The 24,570-nt window shown below is 38.5% G+C and overlaps 1 protein-coding gene across 1 annotated transcript in view; it reads left to right on the forward strand.

The window, feature by feature from the left end:
• The window catches only part of clmna (calmin a), a 67,807-nt gene extending 47,752 nt beyond the window's left edge, over positions 1–20,055 (forward strand). The window contains exons 4-13 of the mRNA XM_059352719.1: positions 773–856; positions 941–1,033; positions 3,449–3,645; positions 4,369–4,562; positions 6,332–6,414; positions 6,522–8,693; positions 11,796–11,974; positions 14,423–14,513; positions 14,621–14,682; positions 16,340–20,055. Coding sequence (XP_059208702.1) covers positions 773–856; positions 941–1,033; positions 3,449–3,645; positions 4,369–4,562; positions 6,332–6,414; positions 6,522–8,693; positions 11,796–11,974; positions 14,423–14,513; positions 14,621–14,682; positions 16,340–16,463 — 3,279 coding nt within the window. The 3' untranslated portion in view covers positions 16,464–20,055. The remainder of the gene's footprint in view (positions 1–772; positions 857–940; positions 1,034–3,448; positions 3,646–4,368; positions 4,563–6,331; positions 6,415–6,521; positions 8,694–11,795; positions 11,975–14,422; positions 14,514–14,620; positions 14,683–16,339) is intronic.
• The last annotated feature ends 4,515 nt before the right edge of the window (positions 20,056–24,570 follow it).

Here is a 24,570-nt window from a genome sequence, read left to right on the forward strand (position 1 = left end):
GGGGCCATTTTTCTCCCCTGAAAAAAGCCTGATTGCTGATTGGATAGAACGCTAAGCAGGATGTGACGTAGTACTCGACGCCACAACAACTAGCGCCATTTGTAAAAGTCGACGAAGCAGTGTTGCCAACTTAGCAACTTTGTTGCTATATTTAGCGACTTTTCAGACCCTCTTTCAAAAAACTATTTAAAAAAAAAAAAACAAACCCAGCAACTTTTTCTGGTGTTATTGAAGACTTTTGGAGACTCGTTCTTACTTTTCTTAACGAGCCCCGGGGGCCAGAGGCTCTTCTTAACAAGCTGCAGGGCCGGCAGCTCGTTAAGAAGAGTAAGAACGAGTCGAATTGGCACACTCCTGCAGCAGTCTTTCCCAGCTGCAGAGCCGGAGGGGATGTTAACCACTTAGCGTCCAGTCTGCAAATTGCTAATAGGCTAACAGTTAGCTCTGTAGCAGTACAGTGTGTATGTGCTGCTGCTGCAGGAGGTGTTCACTTAGCGATCTCTGTTTGTTTACAACAAGCACCAGACACTCTGTGTACACGCTAGAAACTGTTCCTATTGTTTGTTTAAAAGTAGTGCAATAAAAATACACGTTTTCCCTAACATGATGAATAATCGTGATTATCATTTTGGCCATAATCGTGCAACCCTACTCTCACACTTTGTTTTGAATGAGGGATATTTCCTCATGTGTGACTGTACAGACTTCTTGTGCCAGTTGGCAGTTTTTATACTATTCAATCATACTTTTCTCATTCTCAATTTTCTTCCAGCTTCATGGGTTCAAGAAGTCCTCCCATCGTATTTTCAGACTCAACAACATTGCCAAGGTCCTGTCTTTCCTGGAGGAGAGAAACGTGAGTACCACATCAGGTGACATGAAGACATGTCTACCGACTGCTTGTTGAGTGACTGTAATCACATACTGTATGTGTCCCCAGGTCAAACTGGTCAGTATCGATGCAGCTGATGTTGCTGATGGAAACCCCTCCATCATCTTGGGGCTCATCTGGAACATCATCCTCTTCTTCCAGGTAATCTCACAGTTTTTTGATATGACTGTCCATCCAATACACCTCCCTCTGCTCTCATCCGTACTTTTAGTTTCCATTCCCCCTCCTTTCCTTTGCCTTTCTTTTTACTCAAAATGAGGTCAAGAGTAAGAATAAAGTGTCTAATTCAGAGCATTTCCATTCACAAAAGCCCATCAAAGTGCAGCTCTGTCTGTAGTTTATGTAATCCACATGCGGTCCAATGCCTCGGACAGACACCATGAGGAAACAATTATCTGTGCAGTTCACACAGGCTGTCCTCATATTCTGGAGCCATTCAGCTCTATGAAGCAGTCTACCCTGCCAGGTCTAAGCTGAGATGAGTGGTAACAATATACCGGAAACACTAATCTGCTCTGATGGCCGTTTATATAACTTTGGTCTTCTGTCTACCGAGAAGAACTGATGGGTAACTTTACAAATGAAATCATCCTGATTGCAACAATCCCACAAGTCATAGCTACCGTAAGCCCTGCCTCTCTCAGCTAACCCCAACAACCAGCAGCATCTAAGTAGTTAACTTCAACATTTACTCTCTCAGCTTCAGGAGTCATTGCATGTTTTGCCCATTAACCCATTGACGCCGGGAAAGCATTCTCGCATTTCTACCATTAAAACCGGGAGCGCTGTTGCGTCACTCTACCATTAAGGCTGGGACATCGGATATGTCATTTTGTAGTATTTGTATATTTTTTTTCCACCTATTTTCGGTCTCTTGGCCAATGAAATGCATCAGAATACATGTGGGAGTGTCGCAATGCAACATCGGACTTTTCCAGAACTTTGAAATCATGGAGGAAGACGACTATAGAGATGATTTTATTGCTGATCTGGACTTTGAACCCTCGGAACCAATCGACCAGATTTATGGATGAGGAATATGTTTTTAAATGACATATTTTCACCGAAGAACAGACAGATTTGTGGCCATCTGGAGATAATAATAATATTATTAATAATATATTAATATTAATAATAATAATAATAATTGATTGTGATGATGATATAAGAAATCATGACTGTTTATGTCTTATATTACTTAATGCGTCGTTGAGTACCCTGAAAAGTGCAATATATAAAATGTATTATTATGATTTATTATTATTATTATGATAATTATTTTTTTTTATTACAGTAGGCTAATGAGAACTATGTCTATTTCTTCCAATAGTCATATCATGTTTGCATCTTGCTAATGGGCATGTATTAGTATTATGCATAGGATTTTTTATTCAGACAAATGTAACATTTGCTGAGTTTGTTGATTTTTTTAAAAACTTTATTGAAGGTTTGGACAAATAAACTCAACTTCTCATGAAAGCCATGGGTATAAACTCTCAAATACTTTAATTTAATTTCTATCTGCTACAGAGGCTGAACAATCTTCTGTTAAGTTTCCAGAAAAACTTCAGGTTTTAGGGGGTTCTTTCAAAATCGCCCAGAGGTTTTCCAGGCATGTTTTTCCAGGCGTTTTAGGCCTCAATGGGTTAATAGGGCTGGGCGATATGGACCAAAAGTCATATCCTGATATATTTAGGCTGAATATCAATATACGACATATATCCTGATATTTTTATTGCAAAGTGAGAGCAAATGTTCAGTCAAAGCCAAATATAACAGGTCACAAGTAGTTTTATTGAAACTGTTTATTTAAGTGAACATAAATACTGTATAACAACAGGAGAACCTTTTTAAAAAAAAATCAAACCTCCATAAAGTGCATATTTATATCAAAAATATCTTGAATAAAAGCTGCAGCTTGCCTGGAGCAAGGATCACAGTGCAAATTTGAACTATATCCATATATGCGATATGGTCTAATTCCATGTCACATTTAAAAATATGTTGATATATCTTTTATATCGATATATCTTTTATGTCGATATATCGCCCAGCCCTACCCATTAATAGCAAAGGAGACCATGTCGGAGTAGATTATGACATCATGCTTTGACCATGGAAGTTCATTCTTGAACATCTGGAGCTCTATTTTAACTTCACTGTACTGTTTACCTTCCTACCATATCACCCACCCCTACTTTGATTCTGACATAACTCTGTTGGTCATCTGTTGAACTGATTACATCATGTATCATGGTTGCCAGGGAAACCATGATATAATAAATCCTGGGTCTTTTTCCTGTTTGTTTGCTTTTCACAGAATCTTAAACCAGAGCAGATTCCACTTTATACCATGGATAGTTTTTACATTCCTGACCCAGAAAATAATTTTTTTGCGTACCACTCCCACACTTTCAGTAGAAAAATGGTGTCAGCATAAAATACTTGGATAAATAATCTGCAAGAGTCATGGCTGGGTTTGATATTTAACAGCTGGATTGACAGATAAAACAGTTGACTAAAGGAAATATATTACAACCCTCTTTCTCATTCCAGATTAAGGAGCTCACTGGGAACATCAGGAGCCAGTTTCCCTCCTCCTCCAGTCTCTCCTCCATCCCTACCAGCCCTGAATCTGACACGTCCAACTGCAGCGTGCCATCTGACGAGAGACAGTCGGCATCCACGGCCATGCGAGAGCACAGCAAGGCCATCAAAAAACTGTTGCAGTGGGTACAAAAGCGAACACGCAAGTGAGTGTGGTTTGCCATTTTTAATAAAGATTGTTAAATTCAATCTTATAAATCAGAATATATTGCTTCAGTGGCGCACTAATTTCAACCTCCCTGGTTGAAAAAGCGTGCTAAAGTGCCCTCAAGAATGGTGAAAACGAGAGGAAGTGCCTTATTGGCTGCCCTTTACACATGCAAAAAATGATTTGGTGTCCTTTAGGGTGCACCTTTATATAATAAATTATGATGATGTGCCCTCTAGAGATTCTATAATACGGTATCACCCAACTAAATGTTATGTGAGGTTTTTGCTCTCATTTAGCTCTCAAAATGCACAAAATTGATGCATTTTACTTAAAAATGTACAAATTTTATCCTGGGGGGGCATGCCCCAGGACCCCCCTACATGGTTCAGTTTGATAGTTTTAATAATTTATCAAAAGTACTGACAAAGTTTTAATTAACTTTGTCAGTACCATATCATTAATTACTTTGAACCTTTTATCTTAATGCTAATATTTCATCATACATGATGCATCATAGCTTTTTGCTGGTGGGTCCCCATGTTGTCAAGAATGTGCCCTTTTTATTTTTTCGCCCCTGCCCTTCTAACAGTCTGAGTCCACCACTGTATAGCTTTGCCTTACCAAAGCAGTTAAAATGGACAAGCAACTTTTTACTGGCTCCACTGGTTTGTTTGGTGGTCTTCCTGGACTGAACCCGACTGAATGTGTCCCATCATAGGTATGGTGTGGCAGTGAAGGACTTTGGGAAAAGCTGGACAAGTGGTCTGGCCTTCCTGGCTGTCATTAAGTCCATTGACCCCAGCCTGGTGGACATGAGGAAGGCACTGCTGAGGAACGCCAAGGAGAATCTGGAGGACGGCTTCAGGATAGCCCACTACAGCCTGGGCATCCCACGCCTACTGGAGCCAGAGGGTAACAAGAAAATAACAATTCTAACATAGCCTAATGTGGTCACTACCCATGTTAAACTCAACTACAATGACTCATCTAATCATGCCTTGCAATAATAAATGAGAAGCAGGAAACATCGTGGTTCTTCATTAAAATGTTTCAATGCATGAAATGTTTAATGTTTGCTTGATGGTAGAAAAACAAAGTCTAGGGTTTTCCTATGCTACAGTAACCTGTTAAACATAGCCATAAACTAGTCCTCTTCAACAGCTTTCCTATAATTAGCTTATTATCTTATGAGGTCATTCTAGCCCAATTATAACGTTTGCGTTGGAACGTTGCAACTATGTTACAGAGCAGAGACTGGTAGTCTTTGTGCATTGGACACAACCCCATAGCATACCATTTAAATATCGTGTTGTGCGTCTATGTAATAACAGGATGAAGTTGTGCTTGAGTCATGAGAACTCTATGAAGAAGAGAGGAATTTAGATATAGTTATCATTAGGGCTGTTTCCACTACCGCCCAATACCGGGAATCAGGCGGGTCTCACTCGCCGAAACTCCCCTCGGGACTTTTTTCATCCCTGTCGAAGGGCAGGGCCTTTTTTCTCCCCTGATAAAAGCCTGGTTATTGATTGGGTAGATCGCTAAGCGGGATGTGACGAAGTACTCTACACGACAACAACACACGCCATTTGTTGCCAATTTAGCCACTTTGTTGCTATATTTAGCGACTTTTCAGACCTCCTTAGCGACTATTTTTCAAGAAAGCGACTGGAGACAAATCCAGCGACTTTTTCTGGTGTTATTGGAGACTTGTTCTTACGCTTCTTAACGAGCCGCAGGGGTCGTCGGCTCTTCCCAACGAGCTGCGGGGGCCGGTGGCTCGCTAAGAAGAGTAAGAACGAGTCGAAGCGGCACAGTCCTCCTGTTAATAAGTCTGCAAATTGCTAATAGTCTAAGAGTTAGCTCTGTAGCAGTACAGTGTGTATGTTCTGCTGCTACAGGAGGTGTTCACTAAGCGATCTCTGTTTGTTTACAACAAGCACCGGACACTCTATGCACAGTTAGCGATGCCTGTTAATTCACAATTGCTATGTTTATGATCAGCGCTGTGCATAATTAGCCATGCTGCTTTGTTTATGATCAGCTGCTGACGTTGTGCACAGTTGACGGTGTCCACAGTTGATTCTCCCGTGTTTAATCTGACTAGGGGACGGTCGAAAACCATACGTCACCTCTGGAGTCTCTAAATCCCTCTGGGGGCTAACTTGTAATGGAGACACGCAGAGTGAGTGGACTTTTGAGAGGGCGTGGCCTGAGACTTTCCCGGTGGCCACTTTTCCCCCCAATGGAAACACGGCTATTAGCTAATGCTCAGCTATAAACACATATATCATAGTTGATTCCTTGAGTGAGATGCAACTTGCGGCTCAGGTATTTTGAATTCAAACGGCTAAAAGACACTGTAGTTTTGTTTTTGTCGGTCTAAGCAAAAATATTCAAGACCCCAGTAACTATATTTCACTACTATTATGTAGCTATACTATGATTTTTTTTCTCTTTTTTAAATGAACTTGAACAAGCAGTTAAAATTAGCGTAATGCTATCTTCATCATTCTTAATAAAGTTATGACTATTACAGATAGAGCAGTTGTGCTAATACAATATTTGGCATCTAGTATGCAAGAGGCCCCTTCACCTTTCCACCAGCTGCTCCGTAGATTTTTTTTGTCTACAATTTTAATGCCACTGTGGTAATTGTTCTTTATCTGCCCTCCTCCTAGATGTGACTATCAATGCACCAGATGAGCAATCCATCATGACGTATGTGTCACAGTTCCTGGAGCACTTCCCTGGCATAGAGGAGGTAAGACTCCCCTCTTACCCAGCATGGATCATATGTGTCTGACATGAGATTTTGACGAATCTGTGAATGTGAGAAAGGTTATATTTCTACCAACTTCTCTGTTTCAGCCGGAGGAGCACTGCCAGCTGATTGAACGAAGTGTCTCTATGGGCCGACTCAACTTCCGTGAGAGTGACTCCAACCACATAAGGAATAATGCTTACAGAAGTAGAGTGAAGGAGAGGTCCTACATGTTCCAGAGGGCCTGTGCCCAACCCCCACCAAAAATCTTAATTTCCTCTGTGTCTGAGGACAGGAGTGCCCTAACACCTCGCTTCAGGCCGACTGCAGCCCGCTCATGGTCCAGTGAAGACTTCTTAGCAGATTCCCCCCACATGGAAGACATCTCCAGCAGTGTGGTTGAAGAGGTCAAGGAATCTGCTAGTGAGGTCTTACCTGACTTGACCTCCAACTCCCCACAACTGTCTTACACTCACTCACCCACCGGCTCATCAGTACCCGAGTCTGTTAACACTGAGTCAATAATTGGCGACTCTGCAATTAGCTCACCAGACTCCTGGGTAGAGAGTGAGTTTGGAGTGACGTCTGAGAAGTTCTGTGAGAGCCGAAGTGACAGTTCTTTGTGTGACAGTGGAACAGCCTGGGATGTGTATCGTGCTACCCCTGTGGAGGTCACTTCTCTTGATGAAGGATTTGTCCTATCCAAAGAGGATAGAGCCCATGATGAGCAGTCGATTACAGAGTCGTATATTGATGAAGGTATTTATTCACTGAGCTCACTGGAGAGCACCCAGGAGAGAATTCAGGAGCATTCTGAGAAAAAGCAAGTGGAAGTTGTTGAAGAGAAAGAGGCAAACCTTGAGAAGTGCAACCAGGACATGGTTCAAGAACACATACCTGATCATAGCAAAGCTGTGGTTACAAAAGAAGTGGACTCTAAACAGAGTCTGGATAGAAGTCAGAGCACAGAGCAAGAAGCTTCTGTTGGACTATCTGATGCAGAAGAACCAACCAACTCTTGTGTTGAAAAACTTGCACGTGACCATGACGGACACGTTAATGGTCGAACTGAAAATCACAATGAGGGAAATATCTCTGAAGTGGAAACTGAATGTCAGAAAAAAGATTCTTTGTCAGAGGAGACAAGAGGGAAGTCAAGAGTGGAGTCAGGAGTTTTAAAGGAAAGGGGTCAAGGGGTAGTAGAAAGTCAAGATGAAGCAAGTGCAGAAGTTCTAGGGGACAACCTGAATGCTAATGAAAGCTTTAGCTCAGAGACTTCAGCAAACACACAGCCAACCAACCAAGAAAGAGATTCAAAAACAAGTCTGGACCCAAGCATGGGCATAAACATTCCTCTGATCTCTATTTCCACTGAGCCAAAAGAGCAGGACAAAGAGGGGACATGTGACCCAGGAAGACAAGACAACAATCATCCCCAGCATGATGTGGTACATCATGCTGGAGATGATGAGGTACATCAGGCAAAGGAAACTGATACAAATATCAACAGCCCTCAAAATTTACATGAATTGAGCAGTGAGTCCAGTGGCAATGTTGACGATACCTCTGTTGAGATTCCTTCCTGCCTGGTTTCAGAAAATGTTAAACCAACAGCTTCGGGACTAATGACGGACAGAGAAAGTGGCCATTTGGATGAACATGAAAGCAGATCATCAAATGTAGAAGTATGTGGAGCAGACACAGGAGATAACAGGGCCATTAGTGAAGTCAGACAGAAATGTGAGTCCCCTCACCACGACTCCCAGACAGGTAACACTGAGAAGGACTTGAATTCTCAGACTTCTTCTACGGATGCTGAATCTAAACCTGTGAATACTGTGCAGCAAATAGATTCAACTGATCAACCTGATGAACACCAGAACAAACTGGATGACATCTTCTCTGACAATAAAACAGACATCACGGAGAAGAACACACTTGATCCAGTCAACTCGAAACCCAATGGTATAACAGGGACTTCCAATTATGAACCAGGAGTGTCCGCAGATATGGGCTTGTTTTACTTAGACTTTGATCAGAATTCTCCCATAGAGGATGTAGTTGGTGACCCTATTGAACCCATGGATCTCTTCTACCCTGATAAAGAGGAGCCTGTGTTTACAGAGCCACCTGATACTGAAATGCAGAGTTGGCCTTCAGTTTTGAGTGTATCTGCACTCCAGCCAGCACCAGCTTCAGAGACTCAACCAGACCAACCACTCAGCCTGCTGGATGAAGACTTTAGGAATGGGGTGGATTCAATGCAAGAGAATGACAAGGTAAATGTGAATCTATTCATCAGTGCCTCCATACAGTCAGACCATTTCAGTATTTCTGTTATGTTTCATTGTAGTTTTTGACCATTTGTAGGTGAGTATTTTTGTGTATTTTTTGTTGCAGCATGTCTCTATAGATAACGGTACTGGTTGGTCAGTCAGCTTGTCCAGCACCAAGGTTATTAAAGTTAACAAAAACTAACAAAATAATGAAAAATTATTGAAAAACCATTTTCATTTACTGAAATAAAAATAAGAACGAGAGTTTAAAAAAAAAACAATAACTAACCGAAATTGTATTGTGTGGTTACAAAACTAACTAAAATTATAGTGAAAATTTCCTTAGTTTTCGTCTTTGTCAACTTTTTTTTATACGTAAACCTTTTTGGTTGATATGAAATCTATTTCATCTATCTGGTTTTACAAGTTAATAACCTTATTGGGGCTGAGATGGATCAGACAAAGGAAATAAAGGAAACATTTATTGTGACCTTCTTGAATCTCGCACCCAACAAATACTCCATTACAAAAAACTAAAACTAATAAAAACTTAATTAAAACTAAGCATTTTCCAAAAAATAAAAACTGATTAAAACCAGCAAACTCACTCTAAAAACTCATTAAAACTCTATAATCTGGGAAATCAGTAAGCAATGCAGTAGTAACATTGTGGATGGCAAGCAGAGCATATTTTTTGAGCATGCAGTACCTTTGAGGTTATTCTGGACATTATTTGTCATTCTTTTGGATTTTTTCCATATTAATCAATGTACATTTGCATAAAACAGCATGTTTGTCCACTCCCGTGTGAATAAGAGTAATAGAAACTTGAAAATTATCCTGTCAAAGTACATTTAGAAGAGATAAAAAGTGTGGGATTAATTAGCAATTAATCACAAGTTAACTATGGACAATCATTCAATTAATCGTGATTAAATATTTTAATCGATTAACAGCCCTAGTATAAAGAAATACTGTAAAATGCCTTTTACAAATTGAGTCAGTATTGACATATTTAAGTAGCTTATTTTTAAACAAAATGGATGCATTTCACATTACCGCAACATAAAAAGTGCAGTAAACCTCTACATTTAAAGCTGAAACAAGTGATTGGTATGAAGTTAAATCAACACAAGTCTTAGTATTTCTTTCAGTGTAAAGAAAGTGGTGTCTTAGAAAACACTGCCTTCAGTCTGCCTGTCTTTGTACAGTATGTCTGTGTCTAATGGTCCAACTGCCCCAACATGAACATGAAGCAATGTGACATTTGACACTTTCACAATATCTCACATGATGACCAGACGACCTGCTGACATTTCTCTTCTACAGCCATACCATTGTCTTCACTGAGATGTACTCATGCTAACTATTATTATTATTATTTATTGTTAAAATGGAGATAAACTGCCTTGAAACTTTAATTACCAGTTATAAGCACTGGCAAGATGTGATAATAATTCACAGAAACAGGACAACATATCTATATTCCAATTTTAGCCAATTGATTTAAATTTTTTGTGTGTATATTTTACTTGATTCAAGTTGGAGTTTTTTGTGTGTTTTTATTTTATTTATTTTTTTACTGAAAACGACCCTTCTTTATACATAAACTGAGGCTCAAGAGTTTACAGGGTGATAAAGCGAGTTTAACAGCATGTGCTTCGAACAGACTGTCTCAGAACATATCCATGGTGTTGTAAACAGCTGTCTACATGAAAACTGACAAAAGGATTAAAAAAGAAAGGTTGAGAAATAAGTTCAAAATGCTGGAGGCAGGCTGCATTCACCTATCTATCACTGTCACCTAACACTTCAACATTTAAGCCTGAAAATGCCTAGAGAATTTCAACCCAACCATTAGGATTCATCTAGCCTGGCTAAAACCAGACTATATCACAAATGAGATATAGTCTGGAGACCACCAATTCATTTTTCCGTAGAGGAGGCGTGGTTTACGATCGTCGAGAGCCGTTTATTGGGCGCTACGAATGTCCATCATAAGCTTCTGTACATAGCTCTGAGCCAATCGCTAAACCCCATTAGCTTAGCCACTAACAGGGCTAGTTGGTAGATTAGGCTTTTGCCAAATCCTGTTGGAAGTGAGGCTAAAACATCCTTTTTGGTGGTGATAAAGGAGTGTAAAGCAAAATGTTGTTCTTCTTTTAAAATAAACTTTCGCTCTAAACTATCTAGAACACTGTCTACAGCTAGATCCAAAGACAGCTTCCCGTCTGCTGCAGCCATGTTGGATCCGTAAACAAACTACAAGCTTCTGTCTGTCCAATAGTACGCGTCATTGTCTCGCCGTCCCTCCCCGTTCTGTGATTGGATACCAAAAGCAGGGCTAAGAAACGGCCAGGAATTACAGTGGAATGCAGCAGTGCAAGGCAGCAGGCTAGGATTCATCCTCTGGGGACCATGAATATCTACATTAAATTCCATCAACATTCTGATACATGTTTTACAGACACATTGTTTTGGACATTAGCAGTTCGGCAACTAGTTGTTGAAATGTCTTTCCCTCATCTACGCCACTAGTTCTCAACCTTTTTGAGTCGCGACCCCCAATTTAACGTAAATGTTGTCTGCGACCCCCACTCACTGAACACAATCTCACAGTTCAGATCATACATACTCAGTTGACACGACGAATTTTGGACAAATAATGAAGCAGACAACAACTTAAACACCTCTCTGTCTGTGCATGTATATATATATTTATATTTTATTGTTACTTTTAATCTAAGTCCTTTGCTATCAGTTTAAAGGTCCATTCTGACCTCCTGAGTGTGTAACAGTCAGCTTCAAGCCAGAGACTCCTTGTAAAGTAATAACTTGGTACTTTGGGATTTGTCAGAAAAGACACAAAATTACCCAAAAAATAATCAAATTGACCACAAAATGATTAAAAAAAAAGACACAAAATGATCAAAAAATGACCAAAAAAGACACAAATTGACCACAAAATGACCAAAAAAAGACACAAAATTACAAGAAAAGACACAACAACCCCAATTGGGGTCGGGACCCCAAGGTTGAGAATGGCTGATCTACGCTACTAAGCTGCTGAAAGATTTGTCTCTGATTGTGTTTCACTCTTATTAGGTGATCACGAAGACCAACCTGGACACCGACAGAGCATCTGATTCCCAGGCACGCAGTTTGTTGCCCGGGGAGAAGATAGAAGGACTCTGGGGTGGTGATGTTTCAGCAGATGGCAGTGATCTCAGTGGGGCTGAGCAGCACAGCTCAGACTTTGCCAGGGAAAACACAGAGTCTGTGAGGTAGGCGTTCTATTCTTAGTCAGCTCCCTGGTACCCTGAGAAACACAGTGGACCCTGGGGGAAACCAGTGTTATGGCAATGGATGGGGCTGCTCTGACCTGATCTCTCTCACTTTGCTCAGATATTTCCTTAAATGTACTGAACAAAGTTTTCTCTGTAGGCTGGTGATGGGAATGAAGACAAGCCTTATGAGGGTTGAGAGACTGTGGGATGAGGGTTACAGACATCACTGTGGGTCAATTCATTAATACAAGAGATTCTGTTCATGTTCAGCAGTGGGATTTTTATAATGTTTGTGGTCAGAATATCTTCTAATTAATAACTGTTTCATGTTTTCTGTCACTAATGTATTGTGATGCTGCAGACAGTATTCTATTTTATTTTTTATGTTTTTGTCAAACATTTTGTGTGACATTATATAGCAGGTTAAGTTAAAGTCTAATTACAACCATGATTTAAAAGCTGAGACGTATTTTCACATCTTGTTAAATGATTAAATTTAAGAATTGGGGACATGGGACAAAATGGTAAAAACCTGTCTGACTCATTTTCAGTTGATTTGATTCAACAAAGCAAAATCAACTAGTTTACCAGCAAAGGTTGCCATAGTAAAGGTTGCTATAGTAACAGAGCTCGATCCACATTGAATTTGCTTTATGACACCAAACAAACTGAAAATGAGTCAGACTAACTGAAGGAACCCTGATTTTCATTTTGGTACACATGTTTAATGCAATAGGCCCCAGAGCATTTATCAACTGAAGAGACATTTCCCTCAGGAGAAACCACATGTAATAGACAGTGAATATTAAGCCACCAGGTGAACACAAACAACTCCAAATGAGTGGTAGCATTGCTCTGTATTCACTGGATGTGTTGGCAGACAACAGCTTGCTACATGACGACATGAACTTCGTAAAGTCACAATATGTAATAGTGAATTTCAGCTTGTTGTTGAGTTCTGTAGCCAAAAATCTGAATGTAGCTTTTCAGTTTTAGTTTCACTAGTGCAGTGCCCGTATGTATTCATATAGTGCAAGATTGTATTTTGTAGGTAATGCTAATGCCTCTTGCTAGCGCAACCTTAAATAACACAGAAACGCTATCTTTCTGTCCATATTATGCTTAGCTGTCAGTTAATAAAGTTTTGTTTTTACTGTTTTCAATGGATCAAACTGATGCGGAAGAAAGGGCTTAAATCTCCGCTTAGCATGCTAATGGTGAGATAGCACATTACGCAGAATGCTGCACTAAAAGTACATTAACATGAACCCAATTAGCTGATATACTATATTGCATGTAAGTATCTCATATCAAATGATTATGGGCATTATGCTAAACGACACAAATGTCATCCCTGAATTACATAGTAATGCAACATAAGAAGTGAATAAAGCTAAATCTACGCTTAGCATGCTAATCGCGCTAAAACAACGTCTGCAACTCCATAAAACACTTACTTTTCATAAAGTACCACACCATCCAGCACATACACATTGAACATTGATATTCACTGGAAACTATTAGAATATTATTGGAAAATCAAACCTTGTAGCGCACTTTAAAACTTCTAAAGACAGGTAGGCTAAATAGACTTCCAGATGAGATGAGTCAGGGTGTAAATCCAGGGTAAATTGTGTTACTGACCAGGTGTAGGCCTATCACACAATGGGGCGGAGCTCCCCTAAAAGGCGTCCGATCAGAAACAGTGCAATGCCGCAACACGTCCTAAATAAATATTTATGTTTTTGAAAAATGAAAAGAATTAAAAAATCTTCAAAATCGAGGATGCACACCTTCGTGCCATGAGCAAGACACATATGAAATCTGAGGTCAGTCTGACTAACGGTCAGAGAGATATGCCCTCGACCAGGGATGGGCAACTGGAGGCCCGGGGGCCGCATAAGGCCCGCACCCTCACTTGAAGTGGCCCTCAGTACAACTACATGCATTTGAGCATGAAATCTTAAAAGTTCAGTGTAAAAATGCACAAAATTACTTCTTGCGATTAATGTTGGTCTGCCGTTCTTGCACTTAAAAAAATAAATCACAGTAAGTGGTTATTTTTTATTTGCTTCAAACCTTTTGTATTCCTATTTATACTGTTATACATGCATTTGAGCATGAAATATGTTAAGTCACTGCACTGTAAATATTTAAAATTGCAGTTTCATCATATCTGGTTAAGTGCACGCTCCTATATGTGGCCCTGTGGCGGTGTCGATGAAAAATTGTGGCCCCCTGCAGCATTTAAGTTGCCCATCGCTGATCTAGACACACACACACACACACACACACACACACACAGACACCTCTTGCTTTTATAGATAGATACTCCTTTGGAAAAAGTCCAAAGATCTTCAATTATTGAGCTTAGCTTTTTCCGCTGTATTTCCTGGGACTGCTCTGTCTTGTTGACGCCTCCAGTGATGGATTTTATCTTTTCAGGAGTGCCAGTAAAAGTTCCAACAGACAAGAAGAAAGCCAGATCCTTCCAGTGCTCCGTCACAGAAAGGGGGCTCGCTTCTCTGAGGCCAAGGTTGGTTTGACACTCCATTTCCTTCTCTAAGGAAATAGTGCTATAGATAAATCTTCTCCCGGATATTGTATACTAAGTGTTTGCCTTGTATTTTTTACCACTCCCAGATCAATCAGACAGCCACGACTGCAGTGGCCAGAGAAGAAGACAATGGTGACTCCGATTTTTGGTAAGATCTCCTTGTTTGTTCCGAGTTTTTTATACTAAATCTTTCACTAAAGCTCTCACAACACACATTTCGACTGGTTGCCAAGCTTTTAAAAACTGTGGCCGACTATTCATATATTACGTATACATACCGTATTTCCTCAATTTAAAGCCAGGACCCTATTAATGACCGGCCTCATTTAGTAACCGGGTGTAAAAACAATTTTTAGTAAATAAAAGCCGGCCTCTTTTATAAGTAAATATAAATTATTTTAACAAAAATGAAAAAATAAAAATTGAGACATGCGGCTGATAACAACTTCCCCTTATCACCATATGCACATCAAAAAGTCTGATTTCCTTAGAACGTAGAGTGTATGGCCCTGAACATAACACTTCAGAACTGGCTTAAAGATTCTTCAGAAACACAAAGTCTGTCAACATGTTGAGGCTTCGTCACTACCGCTTAGGTTTTCGTCGCCATCCATTCATCCCTCCACACTGCAGACTTTCCTCCGCTTTAACTCACTCTTTCCAAACCAGTGTTGCCAACTCCTCAGTGAAGAAAATAGTTATTGGCTGTCCTAAAAGTAGGTCTTCTTAACGAGCCGGCAGACCCCGCAGCTCGTTAAGAAGAGAAAGAACGAGTCTCCAAAAGTCTCTGACAACACCAGAAAAAGTCTCTAGATTTGTCGCGAGTCGCTTTTAAAAATTTTTTTTATTTACTTTTAATTCGTTTTTTCTTGGTAACATACACATAAGTGCCAGTGGGCACAAGAACATACAACATAACATAAACATAACATAACAAGGGGAGGATTGTGCATTAAGTAAAACAGCAGAGTCGACATAAGCACATCATACATAAAAATATAAGGATGCTGCTTGAAAATAGCGAAGTAATTAAAAATAGAATCTTAATAGAGGGTTTGGTCTTATCTTTGCGATCTATATGAAATCAGGTCTTACAGTTAACACATAGCTGAGCTATTTTGACCAGTTCTCTTCAAAAATATCAGTTTGGTTTAAATGTAATTCTCTCCATAACATATACTGTATATTGTAAATTACATCAATCCAATCATTTATTGTTGGTTTGTCTTTCTTGAGCCATTTCCTAGTCAGAGCCTTTTTACCCCCCACTAACAACACTCTCAAAAGGTATTTGTCCCGCTTAGCATATTCAATTCCGTCCAGATCACATAAGTACATGACTTTGAAGTTTAGAAACATTTTCTTTTTAAAAACAGTCTCCAGGACCCCAAGAATCTCTCTCCAAAATGCGAGTCGCTTTTTTGAAGTAGTCGCTTGGGGGGTCTGAAAAGTCGCTAAATCTAGCAGCAAAGTCGCTAAGTTGGCAACACTGTTCCAAACAATCAACTGCAGGCGGGCTTAGTCCACTGAATCACCTGTTAGCGTAAAGACGCTTTACCATTGGTTGAGGGAGGAGGCAGCGGCAGTGCTGCGTTTGGGGGCGCTTGAAAAAATCTGGGAGGATATAGGAGCATTTGTTTATTTTTTTATTTTTTTTTAACGATTTATCGTGCAGCCCTAGTAAACGACCTCTATGACTAATGAGTGTGTGTGTGTGTGTGTGTGTGTGTGTGTGTGTGTGTGTGTGTGTTTGTGGTGTGTGTGTTTGTGTTTGTATTTGTGTGTGTGTGTGTGTGTGTGTGTAGGTGCAGTGAAAGCTGGGAGCTGTATCTGCTGCTGCTGCTGTGGCTGCTGCTCTACTGTTTCTGGCTGCTTCCACAGATGGACCTGAAGACACTGCCCAGCCTGCTGCTGAACCTCAACCACTGAACACACACACACACACACACACACACACACACATACACACACATACATAGTTCCAGGAAAAATGATAATTTTGTCAAATATATCAACTTTAAATGCATCCAGCTACACACATACAGCTCAACTGCCACTGCTCTTTTCTTTCCATTACACTGACTGTGCTCCAGATCAAGTGAAGGTATTTAAAAGATGTGTATTTCAAACTACTAGAGCTTTTTTAGGTTTTTTGCTTTTTAGCTTTTGATGTGGCTTGAAGTTATCTGTATGACAATGTATCAGGACCACTGCTCGGGAATAATGAAGTCAGAGATTTTAAGATAATCATTGCAATTTTTTGAGAAAAACTCAAAATGATATTGTAATTTCTACTTAATGAAACATGTCATAATGTGTGAAAAATAAAGGTTGGATAGGAAAGGATGAAATAAAGAAAAAAGTTGTATTCTAAGATTTAATTTGTAAATGCCCAGAAAAAAATAGGTTGTAGGTGAATTAGAAAAAATCATAATATTTGGAAACCTTAGTTTATTTTGAAGGGAAACAAAATCATTGTTTTGAAAATCAACTTGTAATTCTGAGGGAGGAAATGTTAAAATATTGTAATAAATATGTTTTAACTTCATTGTAAAATCAAAATTCTCTTTTTTCTCTAAATAATGAAAAAAATGTGGCTTCATCAGTGTAATATTATATATTTTTCCCCAAAATAACAACTTCCTTCTCATAATATTGCCATGTTTCTCAAAATGTCAGTTTTATTCTGGAAATCTCTGCCACAATCTAACTGTGGCAGTAATGTTCTGTTTTTAACAAACAGAAGTTAATAGTTTATTTATTCAGAGATTTTAAGAAAACCATTGCAATATTTTGAGAAAAACTCCAAATTAAATTGTAATTTTTACTAAATGAAACATGTCATGTGTGGAAAAATAAAGGTGTATGACCTGGGTGAAATAAAAAAAGTTGTTTTTTAAGATTTAATTTGTAAATGCCCAGAAAAAATACATCAAATATCAGATTGTAGTTGAATGAGAAAAAATCATAATATTTTGAAACCTTAGTTTATTTTGAAGGGAAACAAAATTATGAAAATCAACTTGTAATTCTGAGGAAATTTCAAAATATTGTAATAAATACATTTTAACTTCCTTGTAAAATCAAAAATCTCTTTATTCTCTAAATTAAAAAAATAAAAGAAATAACAACATCCTTCTCATAATATTGCCATGTTTCTCAATATGTCACAGTTTTATTCTGGAAATCTCCAAACTGTGGCAGTAATATTCTGTTTTTACCACACATCAAAGTTAATGGTTTATTTATTCAGAGATTTTAAGAAAATCATTCTAAAATACTGTAATAAATATTTAACTTGTAACATCAAAATTCTCAATCAGGACTTTATTATCTAAATAAACAAATAAAAATGAGGGCTTTGTCAGTGTAATATTATACATTTCCCCCAAAAATAACAGCTTCCTTCCCATAATATTGCCATGTTTCTCAAAATATTACAGTTTTATTCTGAAAATCTCCTAACTGTGGCAGTGATGTTCTGTTTTAACACACATAGAAGTTAATGGTTTATTGCTGTGCAAAGCCAACTGAGCTGACATTGTAAGACAATAATGACTGTAGAGAACACTTTAGTTTGTAGATAGAGATGTATACTATGGATTTATGGATGCACAGTTGCCTGAATAGCCATTTAAGAAGATGTTGTAAGTAAAAAAAGTACTTTTAAGCTAAAATGACTTTAAGCTGATGATAAAAACTGGAGATAGTGGAGCTGAAGCAGCAAAATCTACAGTATCTGATAAAGCCAGGCTTTTTGAGCTTATGTACCTGTACTTTTGTAAAGATAACTAATGAAGGGGAATCTGCTGCACTTTTGACAAATAATACAAACTGCCAAAGATAAAGTGGTGAAAGTGCTAATACAGAAAGTGCATAACTCACCACAAGCCTGGTAATAGATATATTGTTTTAGCACATAGAAAGTCTATAACTCTTGTACTAAAGCATCACCCCAGCTCTATATTGTATAATAGTTGAGGCAGAATATGTATTTGTAATATTTTATGGCTCATAATGGATTTTTAAAAATTTTATGATAAAGAAAATGTTTTATGTGATTGAGCTATGCTTGAGCTTGTCAATGGAAAGAGAATGCTTTATGATTAAATATCTTTCTATATGTCATTTTTGAATATTGTCTGTTATGACGAGATGAACCTCCTTCGTTTGATCATTTTTCCACACCAGCTGACCAGTGGGTGAAGTCTGTCTGTACTCTGGGTATAAATCATAGACTGTATAAAATATGTATAAATACTACACTGTAAAAAAAGTCCTGTTGTTTTTACAGAAAAAAAAATGGCAGCTGTGGTTACCAGAATATTTCCGTAAGAAATACAGTACATATGTCAACATCTTTACAGAACAACTTGTAAATTTTACATCCTAAAACTGTAGTAATTAAAAAAAACACTTTAAATTTGTAGATTACAGCATCCTTTACTGCTAATTTAACAGGATGATGTTGCTTTTATACTAATTTTTAATGCAAAATTTACATGCAGATTTTGCATGTTGTGCACTGAATACCAGTAAATTTTAAGTTGTTCTGTAAAGTTGTTTACAGTTGTACTGTATTTTTTGCAGAATTATTCTGGTGACCACAGCTGACATTTTTGTTCTGTAAAAGCAACAGAATTTTTTTACAGTGTAGTGATGTGCCAACGAAGCCTCATGAACCATTTTCTTTATTTTCTGAGCCCACTAGATGGAGCTCTCTGTTCAACAAAGGGCTGAAAACACACCCAAAACCTTTATTGGAGCCTTTTTTTTTTTTATATCAAGAGCGCCATCTAGTGGAGTCAAAATATAAGGAGAATTGTCCATGAGGCTTCATTGGCACATCACTAATAAATACAGCTCCTCCACCCACTGACTAAGGACCATTCAATCCAGATCACTATAAACTGGGTCGTCCCTATTAACACAGTGCATCACCAACACATCTCAGTCAATATGTGTGGATGTGTTTTTGTGCTTTTATCCTTGTGAGAACTAGAGCTGTGTCCCAATTCTATACAATGTCTTCACTGCATACAGTATAAACTATATAATGATTGTCTTGGTGTACTGTATACAAAAAGTCAATTTACTTTTGTATTTTCTTTTTACTTTAATGCACTTTGCAGGAAAGTTCACTCGGATGACATCACATTTCAAAATGTTTTTGCTTTCGTAAATAAGCACATACCAAAGTTATTATAGTTAACGAAAACTAGAATTGAAAAAAACATTTTCGTTAACTGAAATAAAAATAAAAACGAGAGTTTTTTTTAAAACAATACATAACTGAAACTGTATTTTGTGGTTACAAAACTAACTGAAATTATAGTGAAAATGTCCTTCCTTTTCTTCTTTGTCAACTTTTTTCATACGTAAACCTTTTTGGTTGATATGAAATCTATTTCATCTATCTGGTTTTATGACTTAATAAACTTATTGGGGCTGAGATGGATCAGACAAAGGAAATAAAGGAAACATTTACTGTGACTTTTTTGAATCTCGCACCCAACAAATACCCCATTACAAAAAAAAAAGGAACAGGGAGATTTCAAAATAAAAGCGGCGGATCGTATTTTTCTGGCGAGATCTTCGCTACAAAGTGATTATGTACATTCACTGAGTGAATATTTAGGAAATAAAACATATATTTCTCGCTAGAAATATAATCAAAATACATTTTTATGCAGAAACTAAGTCAAAATATTGATTTGGCTATTGGCTATTTCATTTTTCCTGTGAGACCATGTTGGGGAGAGACAGCAGGAAAGATTCTATTCAACTTAGTCCTAGAGTAGTGCATATTGATTTATTTTAATGTATTGTTTACACAACACTTTACAATTACTATTTGGTATGGAAATGGGATACATCTCAGTTTAACAGTTTAATTTTTGAGTTTTATCTGCATTTATAATTGTTACCAGCTAATGTCGGTTGTAAGCGGTGAATTACAATCTCAGAATTCCAGGTGTTCAAGTCCATGCTAATGTTTAGCTACATAGTGGTGTAATGGTTAGCACTTTGGCCTCACAGCAAGAGGGTCAGCGGTTTGACTCCTCTCTGGGTCCTCTAGCTTCCCCCACAGACCAAAGACATGCAGCTTAGGGTTAATTGGTGACTCTAAATTGCCTCTCGCCCTATGTCAGCCGGGACCCGACCCAAGTTCAGATAATCAGTTAGGGATAATGGATGGATGCTAGTAAGTGGGAAAAAAATGTGACAATAATCATTTTCTGACAAAACAAAGCTGGAGATCACTAGAGCTGCAACAATTATTCGATTAATCAAACAATAATCGATTATTAAATTAATTGTCAACTATTTTGATAATGGAATATTGGTTTGAGCAGATTTTTAAAGACAAAAGTCCAAATTCTCTGATTTCAGCTTCTTCAATGTGAATATTTCTGGTTTCTTTGTTCCTTTATGACAATAAACTGAATATCTCTTTGGTTTGTGGACAAAACAAGAGATTTGAGGACGTCATCTTGTGGTTTGGAAACACTCATTGATATTTTTATACATTTTATTGACCAAACAACTAATCAATTAATCGTTTAAATAATCGACAGATTAATTGATAATGAAAATAATCATTAGTTGCAGCCCGAGAGATCACAAAATATTTTTCGCCTAATGTCCAGATGAAAACAAATATTTCATGAAGATAATCATCTTGTGAGCCCAGTAAACAAACCAGAAGAATATCTTTATGACCAGATTAAGAGTTAACCACTCATTGAAATACTTCCAAATTCCAAATTTCAACTGGAGGTTATTACATACAGCCAAAATGTGGACTGTGGGAAAAAAAAAACATACGGAACTGGGGGAGGGGGGTTATATTTTGAGAAAAAAGTTACAAATTTATGAGAAAAAAAATCTCAAATTAACGGTAAAAGAAAGTTACAAATGTGTGACCAGAAAATCTCTGGTGTCTGCGAGAAAAAAAGTTGTTTTTTCCCCCACTTTTTTCCCGTAAATCTGAGACTTTTTTCGCACAGATTTGCCACTTTAAATTTCTTATATCTGTGACTTTTTTTTGTAGATTTGCCACTTTAATCTAGTGAATTTGCAACTTTTTTTCTCTAGATATTACCCCCATAGTCAAGTTCTCCTCATACAAGTCATTTTTACATTGGAGGTCAAGGGCAATAAAGTTAATATTATTATATTATTATCATACTGATTGGTGTCACTGTCATAGTGTCACTGTCTGTGACGTAGTCTGATCTTTGCTGATTAGCTGGAAGAAATCCATGTGGTTCTACGACCAAACAGAGAGACATGGGGACCCAGTTTGATATCTACTGAAGTTACCAAATATAGTTATTCACCCGATAAAGGGTTAAGAATAAAATTAGCACAAATAGGTAAGAATTTAATTAACTTTAACATTGTATATTTAGGATCAGTGGCGGTTCTACACAGGGGCCTCCAGGGGCCACTGCCCCTGTGAAGAAGCCCTTGGCCCCTGCTGTGGCCCCTGTGTCAAATTTATATTTAAATGATCAACTTATAACGATGAACAATGGAACAATTCTGACCTATTTTTTGTTCAAACAATATCTCATTGTAGACAAAAGGAACCCAGAATGTGTACATTGTATAATAGTTTAATTGTGCAATAAAAGCTTGTGTATATATATATATATATAAAAGACCATTCTCACTATACTGCACTTTCAAAATAAAAAAAAGTAATTGTGCACAAAAATGAGAAATGTCATTGTCGTGCAAAAATAATTATTGTTGGTAAGTCTCATTGTTTCAATCAGTGTATTTGTATCTTCCAAATATATTTAAATGAGATTCTTAAATGAGCTAAAATAAAAGTTATGGATGCTTAAATATAATCTTTGCCGTTTTTTAATGAGCCCCTCTGATTAAACACTGGCCCCTGCTTGGCCCCCACAGTAAAACTGGTCTAGAACCGCCACTGTTTAGGATCTAGATAAGAACACAATCTTGGTTAAGGCAAAGCTTAGCTTCAGGTTTAGGGTGGAACCTCTTTACAGTTAAGATTAGATTTAGGTGGCCCAGTGTGCTAGCCTGGGTATACCCATACTGCCTTGTGCGCTCGAATTTAATTTTGAACCTCCATCCAGTCTGGCAACCAGGGCCGTTTCTTAGCCCTGTTTTAGGGATCCAATCACAGAGCGGGGAGGGACGGCAAGACGATGACGCATACTACTCGGCTCTTGGAAGCTTGTAGTTTTCTTACGGATCCAACATGGCTGCTGCAGACGCGAAACTCTCTTTAGCTGTAGACGGCGTTTTATTTTTTTTATTTTTTGGGGGCATTTTTATGCTTTATTGAAAGTGACAGAGTGAAAGGGGGTGACAGAGGGGAAGACATGCGGCAAAGGGAGCTCAGGCCGGATTCGAACCCGGCTCCGCCGCAGCAAGGCCTCAGCCTACATGGCAAGCGCTCTACCAGTGTGAGCCACTGGGACGCCCCCGTAGACGGCGTTTTAAATAGTTTAGAGCGAAAGTTGAAAGGCGAAAGGTCTCTCGGCGGCTCCGCTGTCCCCCGCCTTTTAGCGAGATCACCGGTAGCGAGGCTATTAGCGCCGCTAATCACCGGCGATACCACAACGCCGGTGATCTGGCTACGAGCCGGGGTACAGCGGAGCCGCCGAGAGACCCGCAGCAGCTTGTTTATTGGCCATAAAATCAGTGGATGTGTGTGGCTGAATGACATGAGGGGGAATAAAGCGTGAAAATAAATAATCTTGCAGAAAGCGAGAACTGGAGAAGCAAAGCAGCAAGCAACACTCTCTCACAGACACACACACAACAAACATCCATCTCTGTTGCTCTACTACGTCATCTGGTATAACTGATACGATTGGCTAAGAGCTACCTACAGACGCTTTGATAGACATTCTAAACGCCCAATAAACGGCTCCGGAGGATCGTAAACCACACCTCCTCTACGGAGAAATGAACGGCTGGTTCCCAGACTAAATCTCATCTGAGATTAGTCTGGTGTTAGCCAGGCTAGCAGTGTGCAGGAATCGGTGATAAAATGTTACTGAGGGTGCCCTACCTTTTGAGAAAACATGATGCAGTGCCCTCTAGATTCAGAAATAGGCCGGCCAGAGTAAAAATACTGTGGTTGTCCCACTGAGTGTGGTATAGGACGTAAGGACACAGGGAAGGGAAGGTGTAAGGTCTTAATGAGGATACAGTAGACTGTTTGACTGTGTGTGTGTGTGTGTGTGTGTGTGTGTGTCCCACTAACACCCCCACCACCACAACATTGAAAGGACTGACCTAGTAAAAGCATATATCTTTTGTATTGGAACCCCAGTAGTTGTCATTGTTTCAACACCAGTCAAGTGCAATAAAAGACATGTTTTAAACCCTTTGTCTGTTGTTGTGTGTTTTGTTTTCATTCCTTTGGGTACTGGCAGATCCAATATATAAATGTGAATAGTTAAAAGTTATACAAATATGATGTATAGAATGTTATTCCCTGCCCCCTTATTGCGATTTTTGGTGTAACCTCAGAAAATATATCTACACTGCAAAAAAGGTGTGTCTAAAAACAAGATAAAAAGGTTAGATCTGAGGGAAATGATCTTGCTGCATGGACAGATAATTACACTTGACAAGATTTCTTAAATTAAGATTGTTTAATCTAGAAATAAGCATGTTGAAAATAACAATAAAATAAGAAATTAACTCTTAAAACAAGCTAATTAAAGCTGCAAGCAGTGATGAACTGGCCAGAGGAGAGTGACCTGCAAATTATTTGTTTCTTACCAAGATAAAAAAAACAACTTTAGATTTAGAAGTGTTAGATAATTGATCTTTTTTGAAGCTGCATTAATCAATATTTTTGGGTCAACCTGTGTAAATGAAAGAGGTGGCTTGTAGTGATAAACCCATAAATAATTGTCACCAACTCTGCAGTTCCCCTCGATTGTAAGCTGATTGTTTTGGTTTTAAGAGGTACTCCTTTGGTTAACTTTCAGCACTCTCATTATTTAGTGAGAAAGCTTTGATAAAGCCACTGTAGTCT

This window comes from Centropristis striata, chromosome 16 (assembly GCF_030273125.1).
Source record: "Centropristis striata isolate RG_2023a ecotype Rhode Island chromosome 16, C.striata_1.0, whole genome shotgun sequence".
In the NCBI taxonomy this organism is placed as follows: Eukaryota; Metazoa; Chordata; class Actinopteri; order Perciformes; family Serranidae; genus Centropristis; species Centropristis striata.